Source organism: Crocodylus siamensis, chromosome 6 (genome assembly GCF_052110815.1).
Source record: "Crocodylus siamensis isolate JL-2025a chromosome 6, ASM5211081v1, whole genome shotgun sequence".
Classification (NCBI taxonomy): domain Eukaryota; kingdom Metazoa; phylum Chordata; order Crocodylia; family Crocodylidae; genus Crocodylus; species Crocodylus siamensis.
Window position 1 is genome coordinate 43,409,612 of NC_143400.1, and position 22,582 is coordinate 43,432,193.

Consider the following 22,582-nt stretch of genomic DNA (forward strand, 5'->3'; position numbering starts at 1 on the left):
CTATGAGGGGTTGCAACCAGCTAGGACCAGTGGCAGGGCTATTCCCTGGAGCAGGTTCTCAGAGGGCTTCAGGAGAACAACTGACTATAGCAGTGACATCAGAGAGCTGCCAGGAGTGGAGAATGGACATCCCAATTTGTGTCCCTTTTCCTCCCCTGCCCGAGAGATTATCCTCCCAGACTCACACCCATATTCAAGCGTCAGGACCCCGGGACCAGGAGGTCACTGGTAGCAGTAGTGTTGGAGCTATTATCTGCTAGGTGGAGCAGATGCTAAAGGTGACAGGGAAGGCAGAAGGAATTTAGTTGAGTGAAGTATTGGTACAAAGCACACTAGAAGTGGTGGACATGCATGCCTCCCAGACTCTTGCCAGTTGCTTTTTGATACACAACCATGCTCCTAGAGTTCTACACACCCTGTTGTCATAGATTTCATAGACGTTAGGGCTGGAAGGGACCTCACAAGATCAAACTCTTCATCACTAAAAAGGTCCTCCCCTTCCCTCTCATCACCAAGAGGCTGCCATCTTGGGAGTGGGGTATGGGAACAATTTGTACACCATAACTCAGCCACTACAGGAATGCAAGACTCTGGCTGTGTAACCACATGCCTTGCACTGGGGCCAGCACTGACTGAAAGGGGTGACTACCCCTTCCTAAGCCCCCTGCCACCCCACTCCCAGCATGTAGACCCCTTCTGGATACTGCCTGCCTCCCTTCCTGCTCAATGAGGGCTGGCAGGTTTGGTTGAAAGGGCAACTGCATCTCAGCACTAAACACAGACTCTGTATATCAGCTCTCTCCATGCTCCACACCAGAGCCAGCTGCATCCCATACAGAAGGGCTCTTGTTTGGAGAGATGTACTGGAATTAGAAATTTAGTGACAGCTGATTGGAAACCATCCATCCTGGTGTATTGAAGGACCTTCTCACACCACAGCAGCATCCCAGCATCTCCTAGACTCCAGTGGACTTGACCTCCTGGGGAGGCATGGACAGATCTTTTATCCCCCACCACCCATAGTGATCCAAGGTATAGAGAGACTCAGTAATGGTGCAATGTGGCTCCCCAAGTGGGTGGCAGAGGTGGGGACTGAACCCAGATCTCATACAGCCCCTTCACCCTTAGGTCAGACTGGAGCTGGGTCTAAAAAATTCTCTCTGCTAAGCACAAGGCTTTGGAGTGAATGATCAGGATAGGACAAAGGTCTGAAAGAGGAGCAGTGACCCCAGCCAGGGGCATGTTTAGCAAAGGGCATAGGAAATTCATGTCAAGTGGGATGATTTTGAGACCATGTTCCACTTGTCTGGAGCCAAAAACACATAGTGGAGGTTGGATAAAGTCTGGATGCTTCCAAACTTTTACACCATGATAAAAAGAGGTGGGGAAGAGTAGAGTAACCACAGTCCTTGGGAAAGAAAGAGGAATGGAGGGAGCTGTTATGAGATACAAGTATTCAAATGTGCGCAACTGGGTCAATGGATGAATGGAAAGCTGTAAAGAGGGGAACATGAAGAAGAGTTTTCTCTTGAAATCGATTTAGGACAGGATATCTACCTGAATGAAAGAGTGAATGATGGATAGATTGATAGATAAGCCAGTGTTGGACACACAGTCTGAGTTTTTCCTCTTGCCCCTTGTTGGAGATTGCATTACGCAGCAGGTCTGCAGTGATGTCCTTTTTCTTGCCCCTGACAGAGATAAATGTGTCTGATGAGCTGTGCGTTGATGAAGACGATAGGGAGCTGAATGGTCTCTGGGCCACCATCTCTGTCTTCATCACCCTCTTCCTCCTGAGTGTGTGCTACAGTGCTACCGTGACACTATTCAAGGTGAGAGTGTGGGTGGATGGATGCATGCATGCATGGATGCGGGAAGAAACAAATGCTTAAATAAAAGGATGAAAGAGACAAGCCATATGGCCATGACTCAAGGAGGGGTGAGGGTCACTCCTTTCAAACATTACCCATCACTTATGCCTTGTCATTCTGTTGCTTCCTTCAGGTGAAGTGGCTCTTCTCCACTGTCATGCAGCTCAAGCAGGCACGTGGTCCTGTCTACAAAAATGTGATCAAAGATGCAGTGTAAGGGTTACTCTTATCCCTCGTGTGGAAAGGAGAGGGATGGACTCCCAGCTCTCCTACAGGCACCCTGCCAGTGCAAGATCTCCACCTCTACCAGCCCTCTTCCCCAAAGGGAACTCTGTCTGGAGCTAGCTGGAGACTAGCCAAGCTATGTCACACATAAAGCATGAAACAAGTGCCATTAGAGGAGAGAGGCCTTGTAGCTGATCCCCTCCCTCCTATACCAGCCAGTTCCCCAGTTTGGGGCCACAACTGAGCCCTGAGAGAGGAAAAAACCCCTAACACATTCCAACCAGACTTTCCTCCCAGCTAGTGCCCCCTGGATAGAAAATTCCTTCATCCTCCCTCCAAAGATCAGAGTTAGCATCCCCTAAAAGAGAGGAAAGGATCCCTTTTCTCCTTCTCTTCTACCTGGGCCAGCCAGTCCCACCCCTCCAGTCTGAGACTGGATTAGAACCAGTTTCTCTGATAGAGGAAATGACTCTATGTCCCATTCCCTGACACACTGAAAGATTGAATCCCCCTGCCCAGTGCCCCCTCAACAGGAAACTCCATATGTGCTATTCCCCACTGACCAGAGCCAGCTGGTCCCCACTCCAGCCCAGAACCAGCATCCCATAGAGCAGAAAGTCCCTACAGCCCATTCCCCACTCCCCTGAAGTATATCCAATCTTTCCCCTCCCCCTGATCTGAAAGAGCTCCTTCTCTTTTACTCTGCATATTGTGTGTTTATTTACTTGCTGTTTTCCTGGCGACTTTTTTTTGCACTGAATGTTAATAAATGCATGCTCAGCCTGAGCTCCATGTACACTATTGTCTCTGTCTCTTGCAGGCACCCTTGGGTGCTTTGTGGGCAGCACAGATAGAGTAGAGGGTGTTGCTAGACATGGGACAGAGACTGTGGGGTCTCCCATGAAGGACCTCAGTGTGCCTTGTGGACAAGATCATAGGCCCAGAGCACTTAGGTTCTGTCCTTCAGACTCCATGGGGCAGCAAAAAGGGTCTGAAAGGGCAGTGACTCTGTCAGAAATACCCCTGAGTGAATAGAATGTCCATGGAAAGGAAGATGGGAGAGAGTTATGGATCGGGTAGAGTGAATCTAATGAGGGACGAGGGAGAGAAATTGGGGTGGATGGATGGATGGGCTTATGGTTGTCTCCCCAGTATGATAGCTAGTGAGATATGTACTGGGACTGATAGAATGAAGTGGAAGGATATAAAGGCATTCATGACAATGAGTGAAAGGACAGATGGGTATCTAATTGGATGGATGGGTGGATGGAGAGAGAGAATTCCACAAGTGTGACGGGGTATAAAAAGATGAAGAGATACTTGAAGATGGAGGGATCCCTAGGTTAGAGAGACATATCTCCATACATGTAGATGGAGTGAGGGACAGAAAGATACCACAGGGCTGAGAGAAAGGGAAAGAGCAAACTGTTTAAAAAGAGCTCTTAGGGGTTCTACTCTACAAACCATCCTGAAGGGCAATGCTTAGTTTTCAGTGCATTTATTTTGGCACAAAGATACATGGCCACAGAATTCAACCATCAAGCAACAGAACAGAGGAGAAACTCATCTCCCTTCATAGACTCCAGTTTGATCCGAGTGGGAGATGCAGAATGAATAGGCAATAGAAAATCCAGTCTCTACCATCAGACCAAGACTGCATGGAGCATGGAGGACTGTGGAGCTGAGTACAATCTCTTCTGTGGGCTTCCCTTCATGAATGTATGGAGTTTGTGTCCAAGCTCTGGAGTTTACAAAAACTTTAGTAGCTGCCACTGTATTTCATAAGCTGCCAAGGAGCTCACTGTCCTTCCTCAAAGAGTCTGGAGAGAAGGAAGGAGGCAGGAGGAGATTGAGGATGGGTGAACCTGATGAAGATGAACCATGAGGATCAACCACTTCTGATCGTGCCTGGAGACCAGCAGTTATTGAACCTGGGAGAGGCAGAAAACAGGGGTGAGTCTGTTATCATTGTAGCCTGAGTGGGTTTTATGGAACTGATCTCTCATCTTGACCACTTCCTATTTACTATTCCTCCCTGATCAGAGTTTATTGATTAATAATAACATATTGATGATTATGAGCTATTTGATATTCATATTGATTTTAATAACTGATTGTTCATTATCAAGTCATTATCATTAATTGTAAATTATAAGTGACACTCTGTTAATGATTCTTGTGATTTACTATTGCCCCATCAACACTGATGCTAGCTCATTAATTAGGTATCACTGATCATTGTTTCTTGATATGAGATAAATCTTGACTAATTGGTGATTAATGATAAATGTCATTGATTGATTATTGCTTATGGAATGTGGATAGCCAATGGTTGTGAGTGTCGTGATGACCTAGTAATCAGGTGGAGGGCTGATAATTGAGTACTGATGGCTTCCTATGGATGGTTGATGGTGAAGAACCAACTGTTCATCACTGAATATGGATGGATCAGCCTGGGGTGCCAATCACTGGATCTTGATACTGAATTTTAATACCTTAAACACTGTGACTCCAGCACCATAGAAGAGACTGAGTAGGAAGAGAGAGATGAAGGCAATGGTTGTCCAGAAATGATCAATATCTTCTTCTCCTCTTTCAACATAAACTTCTTGGTCCAAAACCCCAAATAGGAGAGCTGGGGACAAGTTAAATAAGCCAGTTAGAGAGTCCTCTTCTTTATCCCCTTGGGATCCCATGGGTGTTCATGCCAAGGCTAGTGGGAAAACACCAGACACCAATACTCTATATTTTGCTAAAGATCCCTGACCAATATAAATCCCCTCACCTTAAAATATTGCCAACCCAACTATGCCCCAGACTAGGAAATGGGGTGCTCCCCTCCTCCTAACCAAGTCAGTCAGTCAAGCCATGCACACCGAACAATTGGAAATACCTTCCAAGTCATCACTAGTGTTAGTCACCTGGAGACCAGAAAGCCAAACTAAGATCTCTCCCCTCTACTCCTTTCACACCTCTAGCATGCCCAGCCCCAGGAACTCCTCTCAGAAATAGGTAAAAACAGGAGTTGGGTAAGAACTGTCCATGAATAAATGTAGGCTGAATATTTGAGGAAGGTTTCTAACCAGCAAAGACTGAAGCTCTGGAATGACCTCCCAACAAGGGTATGGAAGCAAAAAGATTAATTGCCTATCACATGAAGCTTGCTGGGGTACAAAGTGCATTGCATGATTTAGCTGGCACAGGAGGGACTGGAAGGAGGTCTCTTCTGCTCCTGTAGTCTATATTTCTGTATTTTTCTGTCATGGGTACTAGTGTCTTGGGAGCTGAGCTGGCAGCTCTTAATTTACCTAACCCATAACACATGCAGAGCCATTGAATACTCTCCTGAAGGGCAAAATGAGGTCCCATATGACTGAAAAAAGTAAATACAGTGCCCATGTCAAAGCAAGAGGATTTACGGAAATACAGACCAGGCAATCTGATGTCAATACCTGGAAAGACTATTGAGCATGACATCAAGGAATCTATTTCTAAGCACCAAAAGGATAACAAGGTGATTGGGTAAAGCCAACATGGATTAGCCAAGAGCAATTCAATCTTAATGAACTTGATTTCCTTCTTCAGCAAGGTGGCGGCCTTCTTGGATGGGAGGAAAACAATGGATATGAAAAACTTTGACTTTGGCAAGGCTTTTGCCCTATTGACCATGACATTCTCACTAGTAAGCTGTGGAAGTGGAATCTAGATGAAAGTACTATAAGGTGGATATGTAATTGATTGGATCATGGTACTCAGGGTGTGGTCATCAATGTCTAATTGGAAAGAAATATCAAACAGACTATCTAGGGGCCTGTCAGGAATCTGGTGCTGCTCAATATCTTAACTAACAATTTGGAAGATGAAATTGAGTGCACAACTGGTAAATTTGCAGATCAACTGACACTGAGTGAAATTCTAGACACTTTGGAGAATAGGAGTGGAAGTCAGAATGACCTTGATAAAGGAGAAAAAATGGTCCAAAAATTAATTAAAAGAAATTCAGTCAAGTACAAAGTCCCTTCATTTAGGAGGAAACCATCAAATGCACAAATACAGGTTTGGGAATGGATGGCTTGGCTGAAGTACAGAAAAAAAGAACCTGGGAATTATAGGGGACTGCAAGCTTTATGTAAGTCTGCATTGTGTTCTTGTTGCCAAAAAACCCCAACAGTACATTGGATTGTATTAACAAAGGTGTCACTTGCAAGTCAAGGGAAGTGAATCTTTCACTTTCTTCAGTACTGCTGAGTCTTCACCTGGAGTGATGTGTCCCATTTAGAGCACCATACTACAAGAAAACCATGGGCAAAATGAAAGAGTCGAGTGGAAAGCACCAATAATGATTTGAGATCTAGGAAATATGACTTATGAGGAGAGGTTCAGAAAACTGGGATAATTTCATTTGGAAAAGAGAAGATTGAAGAGAAATTAGATACCAGTCTTACAATACTTGAAAAGTGTTTCCAAAGGGGTTGGTGATAGTGTGTTCTGTGTGGCAACAGGAAACAGGGCAAGAAGTAATGTTCTTAAATTCCAACAAGGGAAGTTTATTTTGGAGATTTAGGAAAAAATTTTCTCACTATGAGCATGGTTAAGTAGGGAAACAGACCACCTAGAGAGGTTGTAGAATCTCATCCTTGGCAGTTCTTAAGAGCAGGTTAGACAAACACTGGTATAAGATGGTTTACACAAGGATGATCCTGCCTTAAGCAGTGGTTTAGGCTAGATATGACCTCCTAAGGTCTATTCTGGCCCTATTTTTCTATGATTCTATGGCACTGGCCAATAGGAGACTCTTTCACTTCCTATCAGTGTGGGTTGCCCTAGGAATCAATCTGTGAGAGCCATCAGCTTCCATGCTATATCATTCCCTGTGTCATACATGTGTGATATAGACCGGGCCTTATCCCGGCTGGAAAATGGCATTAGGGCCCCTCAAATTCAGATCTCACGTAGCACCATTCAAAGGACTGTCACTCTACAGTGGGTCCCAAGCATGGACACTTAGTAACACATATGAGGAGGCTGGGAATGTAGACAAAGCTAGACCTGTGATGGGACGGGGCCTTGGAGGGTCTTGGATCTAGTCCGGTCCCTGCTGCCCCCTAGGCTGAGATTTTTAAGCCATAAGGACTCATTGTGATTATCTAAACTCACTTTTTCTATCACTCAGGCCAAAGAATCACACCTGGGAATTTCTCCATTCAGCCCTTCATCAAAGCCAGACTTCACAGGTTTCAGAACCCACCTTCACCTTTGAATCTGAGGACCTGGTGTCCAAAGACCACCCCACCACCACCTTCTGAGCACTCAGTGGGAGTTATATTTCATCTGTTCAGCACCCTAGAAGTGTTTCACTCTCTGGAACCCACCAAGGCACGAAGATCCATATCTTCATGCAAATCCCACTGATACCAGGTGTAATTGGGCCCACTCACATTGTTTCCACTGGAGAAATGGACTGCATGTAACAAAATGCTTCAGGTCTTATTGGTGGGGCACTTGGCCTCAACCCAGTTCCTGGAGCACCCAGAGATGAATGGGTAACTATTACCACATTGTCTCACATACCACATGCCCCCAAATAAGACAATCCCCTTGTTCTTGAAAGGCAGAATGTCCAAAAGATTTTTTCAGGGTCATGGCCTAGGGCTGGCTTTCTAATGGAGGTTATGTTGCAACAGGGATGCAAGCATCTTTCTCAGCTAGCAAGCTGAAAGTGGTGGTGAAAGGGTTAACACTGGGCTTTCCCCACTCCTGCTTGCTTGCTAAAAAAAGTAGCTCTGGCAGCCATTTTGCAACACACTGTCTTCTTGCTTGTATTCCAGCAAAAATAATCAGCTTCCCTACTTAAAACATGAACTCCAATTTAGGAGGGCTGATCTGAGGGAGGAATAGTACATATGAAATGCCAGGAAATGTGGTAAGTTGGAAGCCTTGCCACAGAAACCATACATGATGCATTCATAGACTTAAAGGCAAAAAATATCCTTGAGTGTGACCTCCCCTGTGACAGACCTCAAAATTTCACCCAATTGAGCCAAATCACTTGTCTTGAAATACAGACATTTCCAGAAAAGACTTAGTTCAGTCTTGAACCCAAGAGCTCAAGGATGGAGTACCCTCCACTTTCCTCAGCTGCTCTTCCCAGTGGTTTTATTCCCAAAGTTGTTCTTTGATTCTCATTTGAACTCATCAGGCATTACATATCACCCACTAATAATATTAGAACAGAAGCCATGAACAACAGATTGTGCAGAAGAGAAGGATGGATGTGAAAGAGAGAATGTGAGATCCAACCAGAAGACAACCCATAACAAACAAAGTTTTCATGTGCTGCATTTTTATTTGGACATATTCCACATATATCCAAGCTCCTTTCATCAGAGATCCCTCAGCTTAACACAAGGGCAACAAAGACCCACAGACACACAAGACGCGCAGACCTTTCCTTCCTCAAGAGCAGGTGACATCAGTGTCAGACAAGACCACAGAGATGTTGACAGCAGTGGGTTTACCGGTGGCTTTGTCCACACTCTTGTGGATGAAGGTCATCGGGAGGCCTTCGTGGCCCACCACACAGCCAAATGTGTCTCCCCGCTGCCACTCTGATGCTGGGATGCTGAGCTTGCTGTAGATGAAGTAGCTCTCCTCCTTGTCCTCCTCCCCCACTTCCTGAAAGGGGCCAACATTGGTGAAGGCTTGCTGGTCCATGGGCTGGTCCTGCCGGGTCCATGTCACTAGGATGTCACTGGGGCGGAAGCCCCTGGCCAGGCAGGTCATGGTGGCTGATTCCCGGAGAGCCAGCTCATCAGCAGAAGGAGGATAGACATAGACTGAAGGAGCCCGGATGGAAGCACCTGCCACCCAGACATTGTGAAGGGTTAATGGGGAGGAATGGAACCCAGGAGTTCAAGCTTCTACAGCCCAACTGATCCTCACCCATCTTAGAGCTGGGTATAAGACAAAGGAGTTGGCCTACCGTAGTCTGAATCACTGCAGTCTAATCCCAACCCAGAACAGGAGATACCCAGAAATTCTGCTTCCTCCAGTAAAACCCAGTCCCATCCCATGTGTCAAGGCAGAATATAGGCTGACTAGCCCCAGCTGGCTCTGACTACCTGTTCCTGACCTGACCATCTTTATCTGCCTTTGGTTACCTGCATGGATGCATCTATCTTCCTCCTTATAATCAGCAGCTATTTAGTGCCCAGCAGGCTACTCAACAGGACAGATGCTTTGGGCATCTGACTCCCTGTTCCCAGTTTCCCAGTTCCTGATTCCTGCCTAGTGACTGATTGTTCCTGACCTTCCCTCCTTGCTCTTGACCCCTGTCTTGGGACAGCCAGCTCCTAGCTCATGTCTTCAGTCGAGTGATCACTCCATCTCAGTCCCTTACAGATACAGCTGCCTATTCCAGACCCACAGACCAGTGACTCCACTCTGAATCCCTGCTTCCTTCTGACCCCTCACCCAGAACATACTTCTACCATACTGACCCCTTATATCTTTCTTCTTTACAGACATCAGCTTCCAGCCCCACCTTCTACTGATCCCCTAACTCATGACTCTACTCTGGATCTTGTCTGCTCCTGATCCCCTAGGTTGTGGTCCTCTAGGGTCAAGCCCCCAAAAGCCTATGTCCTGGTCATTGTCTGACACCAGGTCTGTGGTTACATGCAGGAGTTCCGACCTTCTGTCCCCCTCTTGCATTGACATTTTCACATTTTATCCTCCTGCATCTGTTTGGAAGAGTATGTCCCACTAACATGTAGGTGTCCTCAAGCCTCCACTCACTGAAGGGGCAATGCCCATTATCCCAGACTCCATCCACTTTGGCCAGTCAATCCCCTCATCACAGGGATGGGCCAGAGTGTTGACCCATACAATTAAGGTTACATTCATACCATGACTCTTGCGCACTGTTTTGATGATAGCCGATGGGATATCCTGGTGCCTCACTGTACAGGTGAATTCTTCCCCTGACTTCCACTCCTCCAGACACACCTGCAGGATGCTGGATGCACTGTAGCTGCTGTTTCCTTCCAGAACTGGCTCCCTGGATTCAAAATCCAAGGGTCCCTCACTTCCCCGGCTCCAGGAGATCTCCAAGTTGGTTGTGGTCTCCATGTTGGTCACCAAGCAAGTGATGGTGGCATTCTGGGATATGTAGAGATCCTCCAGGGATGGAGGCAAGAGAAAGACTTCCACCTGGGGGGCCTTGCAGGCACCTGGTTGGGAGGCATTGAAGACGGGGCTGAGTGGCTGAAGGTGGCAACCAATGAGCCAGAAGCTCAAGGGGTGAAGAGCACAGGGAGATTTTTTCAAAAGAAGTTACAGGGTGAATTGGATGTAAGTGGGGTGAGAATGGGGCATAGGGTTGTTTCTTGGCATTCTAGGCACCCATCCCCCCACTGAATGAGATCTTTACCTTACACAGTATCAAGAAGGGCAGGTGAAACTGCCAAATACCATGGAGTGGTTAGGCTGCCTGCTTTGTCTTGGAATGAATTAAATCTCCAATCCCCCAGCCAGAACTGACAATCTTGACCTCCAGCGGCTGGGTGCAATCCTGTGCCCTCCCCCTACACCCAAATCAGTGCCAATTTTATTTTACTCCCATCAGTGGCAATTCACCCTGGAGTATGAAGGGTGAAGGGGAAGCTTTCCAAGTTGCCAAAGGGAATTAGTGCCCAATTCTCAAGAGGAAACTGAGTGTCTGGTGGACTGATGGAAACCATGGCAACTGGGAAGCAAGGGAACATCCCTGCCTTGCCCCAGGGGGCACTGGGGATGCAGGCAGTTCTGGGAGTGCATGCACTGCCCCTTCCTTCCTGATTTGATGCCCAAACTCACCTTCTCCAAGCTCTGCTTTGACCGTCAAGTTACCGACCACCGCTACATGCAACACCACACAGTAGTAGTCAGAAACCGGAGTACTTTTCCCTTCTGGCCTGGGCACCCGCAGGAGGCTGTGAGTGGAGAATCTCTGGCCATCCCTAACGATGGGCCCATTGGAGTACTGAGATGAGGACACTTTGGTGTCTTTGTGTTCCCAGTGCAGGCTGATCTCTTGTGGGAAGAATCCCACGACATCACAGAGGAGCGTGACAGAATCATTCTTCCCCGAAGCTTCTTGGCTAAGAATGGTGGCTGAGACAGTAGGCGCCTGGGCTGGTTTGGCTGGAAGGGATCAAGATGCAAAATGAAGCTAATTTCTCTCCTGAAGAAGGAGTGAGTTTCCTCTTAGCCTCATCTGGGAGCGTACCAAGATGGCCAATTCTAGGAACATTTATTCAGCTCTATGTGCTGGTTTTCCTTTCCATCTCCACCTCTGGGAGTCAGGTGAATACCTGGGACTCTCAGTGGTAGTTGAAAGGAAATAGAATAGCAGTTGCTCTTCCCTCCAGATTCATTACCCAGAAGTAAAAAATGATTCTGCCTTTTGGCAGAGGGTAATTTTTTTCAGATTCCTTGACTTTTTTCATCCAGGGGAATGGAAGCACATTAGTAAAAAATTGGTGAGAATATTGAAAGTACCTAAACCAGCTGGACCCAACACCTTACCCTGAGACTTTTAAGTGCTTCAAGTGGTTTAGAAAATCACAAAATGCACAAGTAACTTCAGGAGTTAAAAATTAAAGACATTAAGGCTCTGTCACAAACTAGAGAGGGAAACAACAAGAACCAATGTGAGATTAGATTAATTGAAATTAGAAATGAGGCACAAATCTTGGAAGAAAACCTTTACAAGTAGCTGCTAAGGGAAGTCATGGGTTCTCCATCCCAGAGTGACAAGGGAAGACTGGATGTCTTTCTGGAAGAGTTGCTTTAACCAGGGTCAGACTACTGAGCTTGATACTGGGTGAAACTGAGGAGTTCACGATAGATGATCAAGTGTTCACTTCTGGCCTTATACTCTCTGAAGCCAGCTTCTATCCACCATGGAGATGCATCATCTACCCCTTATAATCCATTTTCTGCCTCTCCACCATGGTCCTTATCAGAAACCTAGCTCCCAAACCTGCTAAAATGACTGAGAGAGTGACAATAGTCAGATTCTCCACTAGCACCTTGAGCTCAGGCTGGATTCTACTCATCAACTCAAGGGACCACTTTTCTTTGAAGAATTTCTTCTGATCCTACTAACCAATTCTATTACCTGGACATTGGTGCTATCCAGTGTTCCCCTACCAAAATGTAGACTCCCTCAACCTGGGAGCTCCATAGACACATGGTAAGAAACCACCCCTGTGCCAAAAAGTAAATTCACAGTAGATGCAGGAAATCTATTCCCATTGCCCAGGAGATGCTAAAGAAGAAACCTACCAGAGGCAGAGACAGGAACAGAACCCATGGATACTCACTCATGTCTGTTATGGGAGCATCCTTCCTTACTCCTCTTGCACAGGGAAGTGCCACACTGCAGGTAAACCTTGTCATGGTCTTCCACTGCACCAGAGTTATTCTATGGGTGCTGGTGATACTCTGGGTCCCGTTGCTTTGTGTCACAATGGCTCCTGTTTTGTCCAAAGAGCTGGCCTTCCCATCTATTTCCCAGGCCACTTGAGCACCTACTAAGCTATAGCCCAGAATGAGGCATGTAACACGGGCTGTGTTATCAACCAGGTCATCATAGGACGGCAGGGTGACATACATGGATGGATCTGCTAAGCAACTGAGACAGGCTGAGGGAAGGCAAAGGAGTCATTTCAGTGAGGTTGACCAGAAGAATCCCCTGCCCTTTTTCAAATATTATAGAACTGGGCTACCTTAGAAAGAGAGACAGATTTGCCTACTTTTGTGATCTCCAAATTCTATAAGATATTAGACAGAGGCAGAGTTTTATTTGTGGCTTCTGTCTGACCTCCCCAATTGTTCAGTCTGTCTATATTTCCCTCCGAATTATTTAAACTGTCCAATATTTCCTCAGCATTTTTTTCTACTCGTTCTTCTGCAGCATCTAAAGTTACTGCATCCCCATTCTTTCTACTTATCTATACCTCCCTCCTACACTTTCCATCCATCTTACCCATATTTCTATCAATCCTCCAAGCACATGTATTCATCCACACACCCATGTATCCATCCACTTTCTATGGCCATTCATTGACCCAAACATGCATGCAGCATATATCTTACCATCTATACATCTAACCACAGTGACTCTCTTTCTATTCATCTAAAGTGTCCATCCATTCACTTACATATATTCCAGGTGCCTATCCATCCACCATTCCACATTGTCTCCCTTTTCATTCATCCATCTCATCCACAGCGCCAACTATCCACATATCCTTCTATCTATTGTATTTACATGACACCCATCACTTGACTGGGATAGTTTAATCAGGGAGGATCCTGCCTCCAGCAGGAGGCTGATTTAGATGACCTCATGAGGCCCCTCCCAGGCCTACTTACCTGTGATCACCCTGATATCAGAGCCCAGTACCCTTCCACCCTTTGGTGAGGCTGGTTTTCAGCTCACCCTTCACCCCACGCCCCAACCCAAACTGTTGCCATCAAGACCCCTCACCTGAGCATTTGCTCATGTTGGACATCCAGAAGCCTACATCCCAGGCAGGGTGGGTCACTTTGCATGTGTAAACATCCCCTTTATTCCAGCTCTCTCTGGTGATGTTTACTTGGCTCTGGCCTGTGTATAAGTCATCTGTGCCCTTTGCAGAGGAGTAACGCATGCCAGGAAGGTCCTTCTTCACACCATTCACAAGCCAATCCACTGTAGCTTTGTTGGGGCTGAAGTTCATTAGAAGGCAGACCAGCTCCAGCTTCTCTGTGGAGCTGTCCTCACAAGAAGGGAGCAGCAGGCTCACCTGGGGTGGGATCAGCGCTACATGCACAGAGACAGAAAGTGGGTGGGACATTATTTTTTGATGCGACTGCTGCTTTCTTCTTCAATTTCCATTTAGCAAAAACCTCAGATTTCCATCACATGAAATCTCTGGAGGGAAAATTGTCAGCCAGCCCCAAGGAGCACTCCTCCACCCCCAACACTGTCTGACCCTACTTAGGTTTATAGGAAAGTAAGGCTGGAAGAGACCTCATGAAGTCATCTAAGCCAGCACCCTGCTCAAGGCAGGATCATCCATGACTAAGCCATCCCAGCCAAGCATCTGTCTAACCTGCTTTTGAAAATTTCCAGGGATGGAACTTCTCTAGGTAGCCTACTCCAGTGCCTGACCACCCCCATGACTATACCTGCAGTATCTTCCTTAGCAAATCCATTCCCATTGTCCAGGAAATGCTAAAGAAGAAACCTACCAGAGGCAGAGACAGGAACAGAACCCATGGATACTCACTCATGTCTGTTATGGGAGTATCCTTCCTTACTCCTCTTGCACAGGGAAGTGCCACACTGCAGGTGAACCTTGTCATGGTCTTCCACTGCACCAGGGTTATTCTATGGGTGCTGGTGATACTCTGGGTCCCGTTGCTTTGTGTCACAATGGCTCCTGTTTTGTCCAAAGAGCTGGCCTTCCCATCTATTTCCCAGGCCACTTGAGCACCTACTAAGCTATAGCCCAGAATGAGGCATGTAACACGGGCTGTGTTATCAACCAGGTCATCATAGGACGGCAGGGTGACATACATGGATGGATCTGCTAAGCAACTGAGACAGGCTGAGGGAAGGCAAAGGAGTCATTTCAGTGAGGTTGACCAGAAGAATCCCCTGCCCTTTTTCAAATATTATAGAACTGGGCTACCTTAGAAAGAGAGACAGATTTGCCTACTTTTGTGATCTCCAAATTCTATAAGATATTAGACAGAGGCAGAGTTTTATTTGTGGCTTCTGTCTGACCTCCCCAATTGTTCAGTCTGTCTATATTTCCCTCCGAATTATTTAAACTGTCCAATATTTCCTCAGCATTTTTTTCTACTCGTTCTTCTGCAGCATCTAAAGTTACTGCATCCCCATTCTTTCTACTTATCTATACCTCCCTCCTACACTTTCCATCCATCTTACCCATATTTCTATCAATCCTCCAAGCACATGTATTCATCCACACACCCATGTATCCATCCACTTTCTATGGCCATTCATTGACCCAAACATGCATGCAGCATATATCTTACCATCTATACATCTAACCACAGTGACTCTCTTTCTATTCATCTAAAGTGTCCATCCATTCACTTACATATATTCCAGGTGCCTATCCATCCACCATTCCACATTGTCTCCCTTTTCATTCATCCATCTCATCCACAGCGCCAACTATCCACATATCCTTCTATCTATTGTATTTACATGACACCCATCACTTGACTGGGATAGTTTAATCAGGGAGGATCCTGCCTCCAGCAGGAGGCTGATTTAGATGACCTCATGAGGCCCCTCCCAGGCCTACTTACCTGTGATCACCCTGATATCAGAGCCCAGTACCCTTCCACCCTTTGGTGAGGCTGGTTTTCAGCTCACCCTTCACCCCACGCCCCAACCCAAACTGTTGCCATCAAGACCCCTCACCTGAGCATTTGCTCATGTTGGACATCCAGAAGCCTACATCCCAGGCAGGGTGGGTCACTTTGCATGTGTAAACATCCCCTTTATTCCAGCTCTCTCTGGTGATGTTTACTTGGCTCTGGCCTGTGTATAAGTCATCTGTGCCCTTTGCAGAGGAGTAACGCATGCCAGGAAGGTCCTTCTTCACACCATTCACAAGCCAATCCACTGTAGCTTTGTTGGGGCTGAAGTTCATTAGAAGGCAGACCAGCTCCAGCTTCTCTGTGGAGCTGTCCTCACAAGAAGGGAGCAGCAGGCTCACCTGGGGTGGGATCAGCGCTACATGCACAGAGACAGAAAGTGGGTGGGACATTATTTTTTGATGCGACTGCTGCTTTCTTCTTCAATTTCCATTTAGCAAAAACCTCAGATTTCCATCACATGAAATCTCTGGAGGGAAAATTGTCAGCCAGCCCCAAGGAGCACTCCTCCACCCCCAACACTGTCTGACCCTACTTAGGTTTATAGGAAAGTAAGGCTGGAAGAGACCTCATGAAGTCATCTAAGCCAGCACCCTGCTCAAGGCAGGATCATCCATGACTAAGCCATCCCAGCCAAGCATCTGTCTAACCTGCTTTTGAAAATTTCCAGGGATGGAACTTCTCTAGGTAGCCTACTCCAGTGCCTGACCATCCCCATGACTATACCTGCAGTATCTTCTTTAGCAACAAAGAGATGAAATTTTCCAAAACCATCTAAGCCAATAATTCTCAACCTTTTTAGACTTCATTAGATTCCAGGATTCCACAAAATACGACAGCTCTGGCTTTCACTCATTTCATGACTATGGAAAAATATTAGAGCTATTCTTCGGCTGTCAAGGACTTAGAAAGACCACAATAGGTCAGAATGTTTTGACACTATGGATTACTATTTGAAAGCTCTGGGTTTGCCTTGTGAATCACATATAGGTATGTGCACACCTAAAAATGCTAATATTGTGCAACACCCCACCAAACCCTTAAAAAGATTTCACAACACCCTGGTTGAGAATCACTGATTTAAGGGATCAAAATGAATGTCACTTGGGCCTCTAAACCCTTTAGGCAACTGAAAATACCTGAACATTAATGCCTCCCTGTGTGTTGTTCACAGTGAGCATGTCTATATGAGACTACTAACTTTGCACTAGCCTAATAACACTGCACAGTAGCATGCCGAGCAAAACCTGTACTAATATGCTACTGTGCAGTACTATTAGGCTACTGCACAGTTAGTGTCTGTAAAAAGCCATGTGCTGGTGCTACTGTGCAGTAGTACCAGTTACTGGACATTGATTTAGGACTTGGTTATACAAGTACTAAACTTAATGCACAGTAACTGTAGCACTTTAATGAATGTGTAGATGCACTCAGTGTGTTTTCCCTGATAAATAGCATAGGGCAAAGCTAGAGCTCAAGCTGCATGGAATCCTGATGCCTGGTTGAGACATTCTCTTCAATAATTCCTATCTGAGGAGGATGCAGGTGCCATAGGGAATGACACCATATCAGAAGTAAAACCTGAGAGAGAACTCCATGTTTCTGATGATACAACATAGGTCAGAGTCTCTTGCTATGTAAATCAACACAGCCCCATTGGGTCACAACTGAATTACACTGGCAGGGGTGATCTGATGTCCACCTATAAGTTTATCAGGGGTGAACACCAGGATCTGGGGGAATGTCTGTTCACCAGAGCGCCCCAAGGGATGACGAGGTCGAACGGTCACAAACTCCTGCAAGACCGTTTCAGGCTGGACATAGGGAAAAATTTCTTTACTGTCCGAGCCCCCAAGGTCTGGAACAGTCTGCCAGCAGAGGTGGTTCAAGCACCTACATTGAACACCTTCAAAAGTAAATTGGATGCTTATCTTGCTGGGACCTATGACCCCAGCTGACTTCCTGCCCTTTGGGCAGGGGGCTGGACTTGATGATCTCCCGAGGTCCCTTCCAGCCCTAATGTCTATGAAATCTATGAAATAATCAAGGGGTTTAGGGGGTACCCTGCACGGACACGGTGACAATAAGTCACCAGGACCCAAGCTGTGCTGTCAACTTGACCCAAGTTTGTCCAGTGCTGCATGGTGAAACTTCCAAGGGCTCCTAGGGGATACAGCATAAAAGCTAACAGATTCCAAAACCCCATAGGAGAAGGGAAAATCTCAGCTTTTCTATCCCATCCTCCCCATGGCACATCTTACTTGACAGAACGAATGGCTTGGACACGGAGAATTTTGTAGGTCTGTGCTCCACATTGCACTGGTAACCACTGCTGCTCCCTGAGCTGCTAGAAGGGATGGTAAGCTGGCTGCTCAGGGTGTAGGCTTCACTTTGTCTCTGCACAGCTGGGAAAGTCTTGATCCCTTTAGTGATGCTGCCGGAATTCCACTTGATATCCACGGGCTCTGGGAAATAGCCAGTCACAAGGCAAGCCAAGACAGTCTCTGCCTTAGCACGGCCATTTTCAGGAGCATGGCAGGAGACCAGGGGGTATACGGAGGGGGCTTTCGAAACAGCTGCAGGAAAAATAATCAGAGAGAAACAGAAACTGTCAGATACATGGGAGTATGGAAGGATGGACACACCTTATCTAGTCACATATCACACTATTTTTCCTGAGAAAATAGTGATTGAAAACAGAGTGTGTGACTGAAACAAGAAATGAATTCAGAACAGTTTGCTTAGAAAGAGGGGGAAAACTTTCCTTATTCTCCATTCTGCCTTTCCAAAATAAGCAGCATGTCTTATCTAAGGGATGGGGGGGCACGTGGTTTATGAATAAGTATGGTATATCCTGAAACCCATAATGCCAATCATCCAATATAGTCCAGTGGCTCTAGAAGCAGAATGGGGTCCTGTGAAATAGTTTGAGAGAACAAGAAACCAAAGCTCCTGGGTTCTCTCCCAGCTTAGGAAGGAATACGAGGGTCTTGTGGGTTACAGCAAAAGGCTGTTTAGGATTCCTAGGTTCTATACCAGCTCTGAGAGAGAAGAACGGTTTAGAATAGGAACAGGGGAATTAGGAGTCAGGACGCCTGGGTTCTATCCCTCACTCTAGGATTGTGGTTGAGGTTTCATGATTCATCCTCCCACGTGGAGAGTTGTGCACACAGGTCCCCAGAGGATGACTCTTTTTTGAGGTCTGAAGCCTCCTTGACCAAAAATCTGGCCAAAAAAGAAACCCACAAAGTTCTTAGGCCGAAAAAGGGGAAGTTGCAGGAATGAAAATAACCCTTAAGTTGTTTTTCTCCCCAATTTCAGCCCCCTGGGGAACACACCCATCTCTCAAATTTCTCATTCTTTCTCCCCTTTTTCAGCCCTGAACTCCCTCGAGATGGTGTCATCAATGAGGGGGTATTCTTACTGCTATTTTGAGGGGGACATTTTCTTCCAGCCCTTCATTGACAAAGATGCTTCAGAAGAGATACAGAAGAAACCCAGACCAGAACTGGATCCCGCTGTCTATGGCTCTGAGTTTCAACCCACCGTGAGTGATGCTTTGGTGAGTAAGTGGAAGGGAAGCATCTACCGATTGCTTCCTGTTGTGTGAGTGCAGAGTTTGCTCTGACTGTGCTGAAGCCACCCTCTCTAGAGAAGTGTGTGGCAGGGGAGGGCAGCAGGACTTCTGGGTTCTCTTCCCAGGTCTTAAAAAGAAGGAGTTCAGCTGGGGAAGGTTTGAAAGTCTTTGGCTCTGAGATGGAGCATGAGATCTATAGGGTTACAGTAGGTGGGACTGGAGTCCAGGACTCTTGGACTCCATTCTCAGCGATGAGACAATGTGAGATACGTCTCACTGAGCTATCAGAGGCTGAGGGACACCAGCAGAACTAGAGGGAGCCCTGGTTGGAGTAGCAGGGGACTGTGGGTCATGAGGGAGGGATACCAGCACCAGTAAGGAAAGCCCACACTTGTGGTAGCATGGGTGGTAGGGCTGGTGGGTCATGAGCAAAGGGAACCAGGCTAAGACAGGAGGGGGCTGCTATAGAGAGTGAAGGATGCTAGCAGAGATGTATGGGCAGTGAAGATAGGAAGGGACCTGCTAGCAAACCCCGCGGATCATAAGAAGAACTCTTAATGGAGAAGCACAGGGCTGAGATCAACAAGCTGTGGGTCAGGACTGAGGGGCACGGCAGGGGAATGGTGAGGCTATGGGTCAGGACTGAGGGGCAATGCGGGGTTTTGGGTCAGGGCAATGGCAGAGCTAGTGGGACAAGCATGGAGATGGTCTACCAGGGATTGTGGGTCAGGAGTGCAGGCCACCAGCAAAGCTGAGCGGGAGACTGTAGGGCTAGGATAGCAGGGGCTGCAGGTCAGGGTTGGGGGACATCGACAAATCTGTAGGGATTAGCCCACAGCTGAACTAGCAGGAGCTAAAAATGGAGCATGAGGGGCATTGGCAGAGCTGGGTTATGGGAATGCCAGGGCTGGTGGGGCAGGTGGCTGAAGGTTGGGTGTGAGGGGCATTGGCAAGGCTGTGTAGGCAACTAAGATCTGGGAAGGAGGGAACCTGTTGATGAGTCTTGAGGATCACTGGAAGAGCTCTGAATTGAGCTCTGCACTGGAAGAGTTGTGGGGCACAGGTGGCAGGGGGCTATAAGGCAAAAGTGAGGTGTCCAAGCAACCTAGGGAGGAGACAAGCTGGGGGCTCAGCTAGCCAGGGAGTGGGATGCATCAGCAGAACTGGAAGAAGCCGAGGGATGGGGTGGCAGGGCTGTCAGTCAGGACTGAGAATGAAGCAGCCAAGCTGGGCAGAGCTCAGGGCTGGGCTAGTAGAGGGCTGCCTGTTTGGAGTGAGGGGCATTGGTGGAGCTGAGTTCAAGGTACCCCAGGCTGGTCTACGAAGGGGCTATGGGTGAGGAATGAAGGGCACCAGCAGGGCTGGGGAGGAAGAATGGAGGAATAGGGTAACAGGGGGCTGCAGCGCCAGGATTGGAGGACTCCAGAAAGCTGTAGGGATGGTCTCATGCTGGGGCTAGCAGAGGTTAGGGGTCAGAAGTAAGGGGAACCAGCAGACTTCTGGATGGCTGTTTAAGGGAGGCTGTGGGCAGGGGCAGGGGGCTATAGGCTGGGAGCGAGGGACACCAGCAAAGCAACAGAGAAGGTCCCAGGGCTGTACTAGCAGGGAGGTGCAGCTCAGGAGTGAGGGGCATTAGCAGAGCTGCAGGAGCCCAGGGCTTGAGGTAGCAGGGGGCTGCAGATCAGGAGTGAGAGAGGGGCACTGGCAGACTAGCCAGGAGCAGATCCCAGCACTGGACTGGCAGGGGGGCTGCAGGCTGGGAGTGAGGGGTACCAGCAGACCTAGGGCAGAAGAATTCAGGGTAAAATAGCAGGGGTGGTGGGCCAGGAATGGGCGGCACCAGCAAAGCTATAGGGATGGTTCTAGGGCTGGGCTAGCAGGGGACTGTAGAAAGCGAGTGAGGGGCAACAGCAGAGCTGTAAGGATTGTCCCAGGGCTGAACTGGCAAGGGGCTGCAGGTTGGGAGTGAAGGACACCAGCAGAGCTGGGGAGGAAAAATTCAGGGCTAGGACAGCAGAGGGCTGGGAGTCAGCAATGGGGGGTACCAGCAGAGCTGTAGGGGTAGTTCTAGCACTGGGCTAACAGTGGGGTGTGGATTGGGCTTGAGGATCCTGGGGGACCCCTTACTGGCCTAGCAGGGAGCTATGAGAAGAGAGTGAGGGCACCAGCAGACCTGGGGAGGAAGAATTCAGGGCTAGGATAGCAGGGGCTGGGGACCAGGATTGGGGGGAACTAGGGCTGGGTCGGCAGGCGGCTGTGGGTTGGGAGCTGCAGAGCTTGGTGACACCCAGTGCTTGGAGTACAGGGCCTGTGGGTCAGGAAGGAGGTGAAAACAGCAGAGCTGGGGCAAGCCCAAGGTCGGGTTAGCAAGAGAGCTGCTGAATGGGAGTCAAGGCACTAGCAAAACTGGGGAAGGGGTGCACCCAGTGCTGAGGTAGCAGGGGGCTACAGATCGGGAGTGAGGGGCACTGGCAGACAAGGCAGAAGCTGTACCTAGCACTGAACTGACAGGGGGCTGTGGGTTGGGAGTGAGGAGCACCAGTAGACCTGGGAAGGAAGAGTCTAGGGCTAGGACAGCAGGAAGCTGTGAGCCATGAGTGGGGTGCACCAGCACAGCTGTAGGGATAGCAGGGGGCTGGGCTAGCAGGGGGCTGCAGGTTGGAAGTGAGGGGCACTAGCAGAGCTGGGGAGAAAGGGCTTAGGGCTAAGACAGCAGGGGCTGGGGGTCAGCAATGCAGGGGCACCAGCAAAGCTGTAGAGATATTGCTAGCACTGGGCTAGCAGTGGGGTCCAAACCGTGCTTGAGAAGCACCTGAGGATCTTGGGGGACATCAAGCTGGCCCAGCAGGGGGCTATGGAAAGAAAGTGGGAGGCACCAGAAGAGCTCAGAAGGAACAATTTGGGGTGAGGATAGCAGGGGGCTGTGGACCAGGACTTGAGGAGAACCAGCAAAGCTGTAGGGGTGGTCCCAGGATTGGCTTAGCAGGGGGCTGTGGGTTGGTAGCCTGCAGAGCTTGGTGAAGCCCAGTGCTGAAGTAGCAGGGGGCTGCAGGTCAGGAATGAGGGGCACTGGCAGACTGGATAGAAGCTGAGCCTAGCACTGGACTGCAGGGGGCTGCAGGTTGGGAGTGAGGGGCACCAGTAGAGCTGGGGAGAAAGAGTTTAGGGCTAGGACAGCAGGTGGTGGAGGTCAGCAATGGGGGGCACCAGAAGAGCTGTAGCGATAGTTCTAGCACTGGCCTAGCAGCAGGTGCAGACTGGGCTTGAGGAGCACCTGAGGATTTTGGGGGATGCCAAAATGACCTAGAAGGGAGCTATGGAACAAGAGTGAGGGACACCAGCAGAGCTGGGGAGAAAGAACTCAGGGCTAGGATAGCGGGGGGCTGGGGACCAGGTTTTGGGGGAACCAGGAAAGCTGTGGGGATGGTCCCAGGGCTGGGCTAGCAGGGGGCTGTGGGTTGGG

At 48.1% G+C, this 22,582-nt stretch overlaps 1 protein-coding gene and 1 gene segment (V, D, J or C); one reads left to right on the forward strand and one right to left on the reverse strand.

The window, feature by feature from the left end:
* Window positions 1–22,582, forward strand: part of LOC149862402 (Ig gamma chain C region-like) — a 246,711-nt gene that overhangs the window by 219,410 nt on the left and 4,719 nt on the right.
* On the reverse strand, window positions 8,435–18,884 carry LOC149862410 (uncharacterized). Its single transcript, XM_090051199.1, has 9 exons — window positions 18,881–18,884; window positions 17,804–18,118; window positions 15,586–15,900; window positions 14,417–14,737; window positions 13,633–13,947; window positions 12,464–12,784; window positions 10,953–11,279; window positions 10,004–10,327; window positions 8,435–8,956 (listed from the first exon to the last, which is right to left on the reverse strand). Exons 1-9 carry the CDS (start codon window positions 18,882–18,884, stop codon window positions 8,553–8,555), a joined length of 2,646 nt encoding a protein of 881 aa, XP_089907325.1. The 3' UTR covers window positions 8,435–8,552.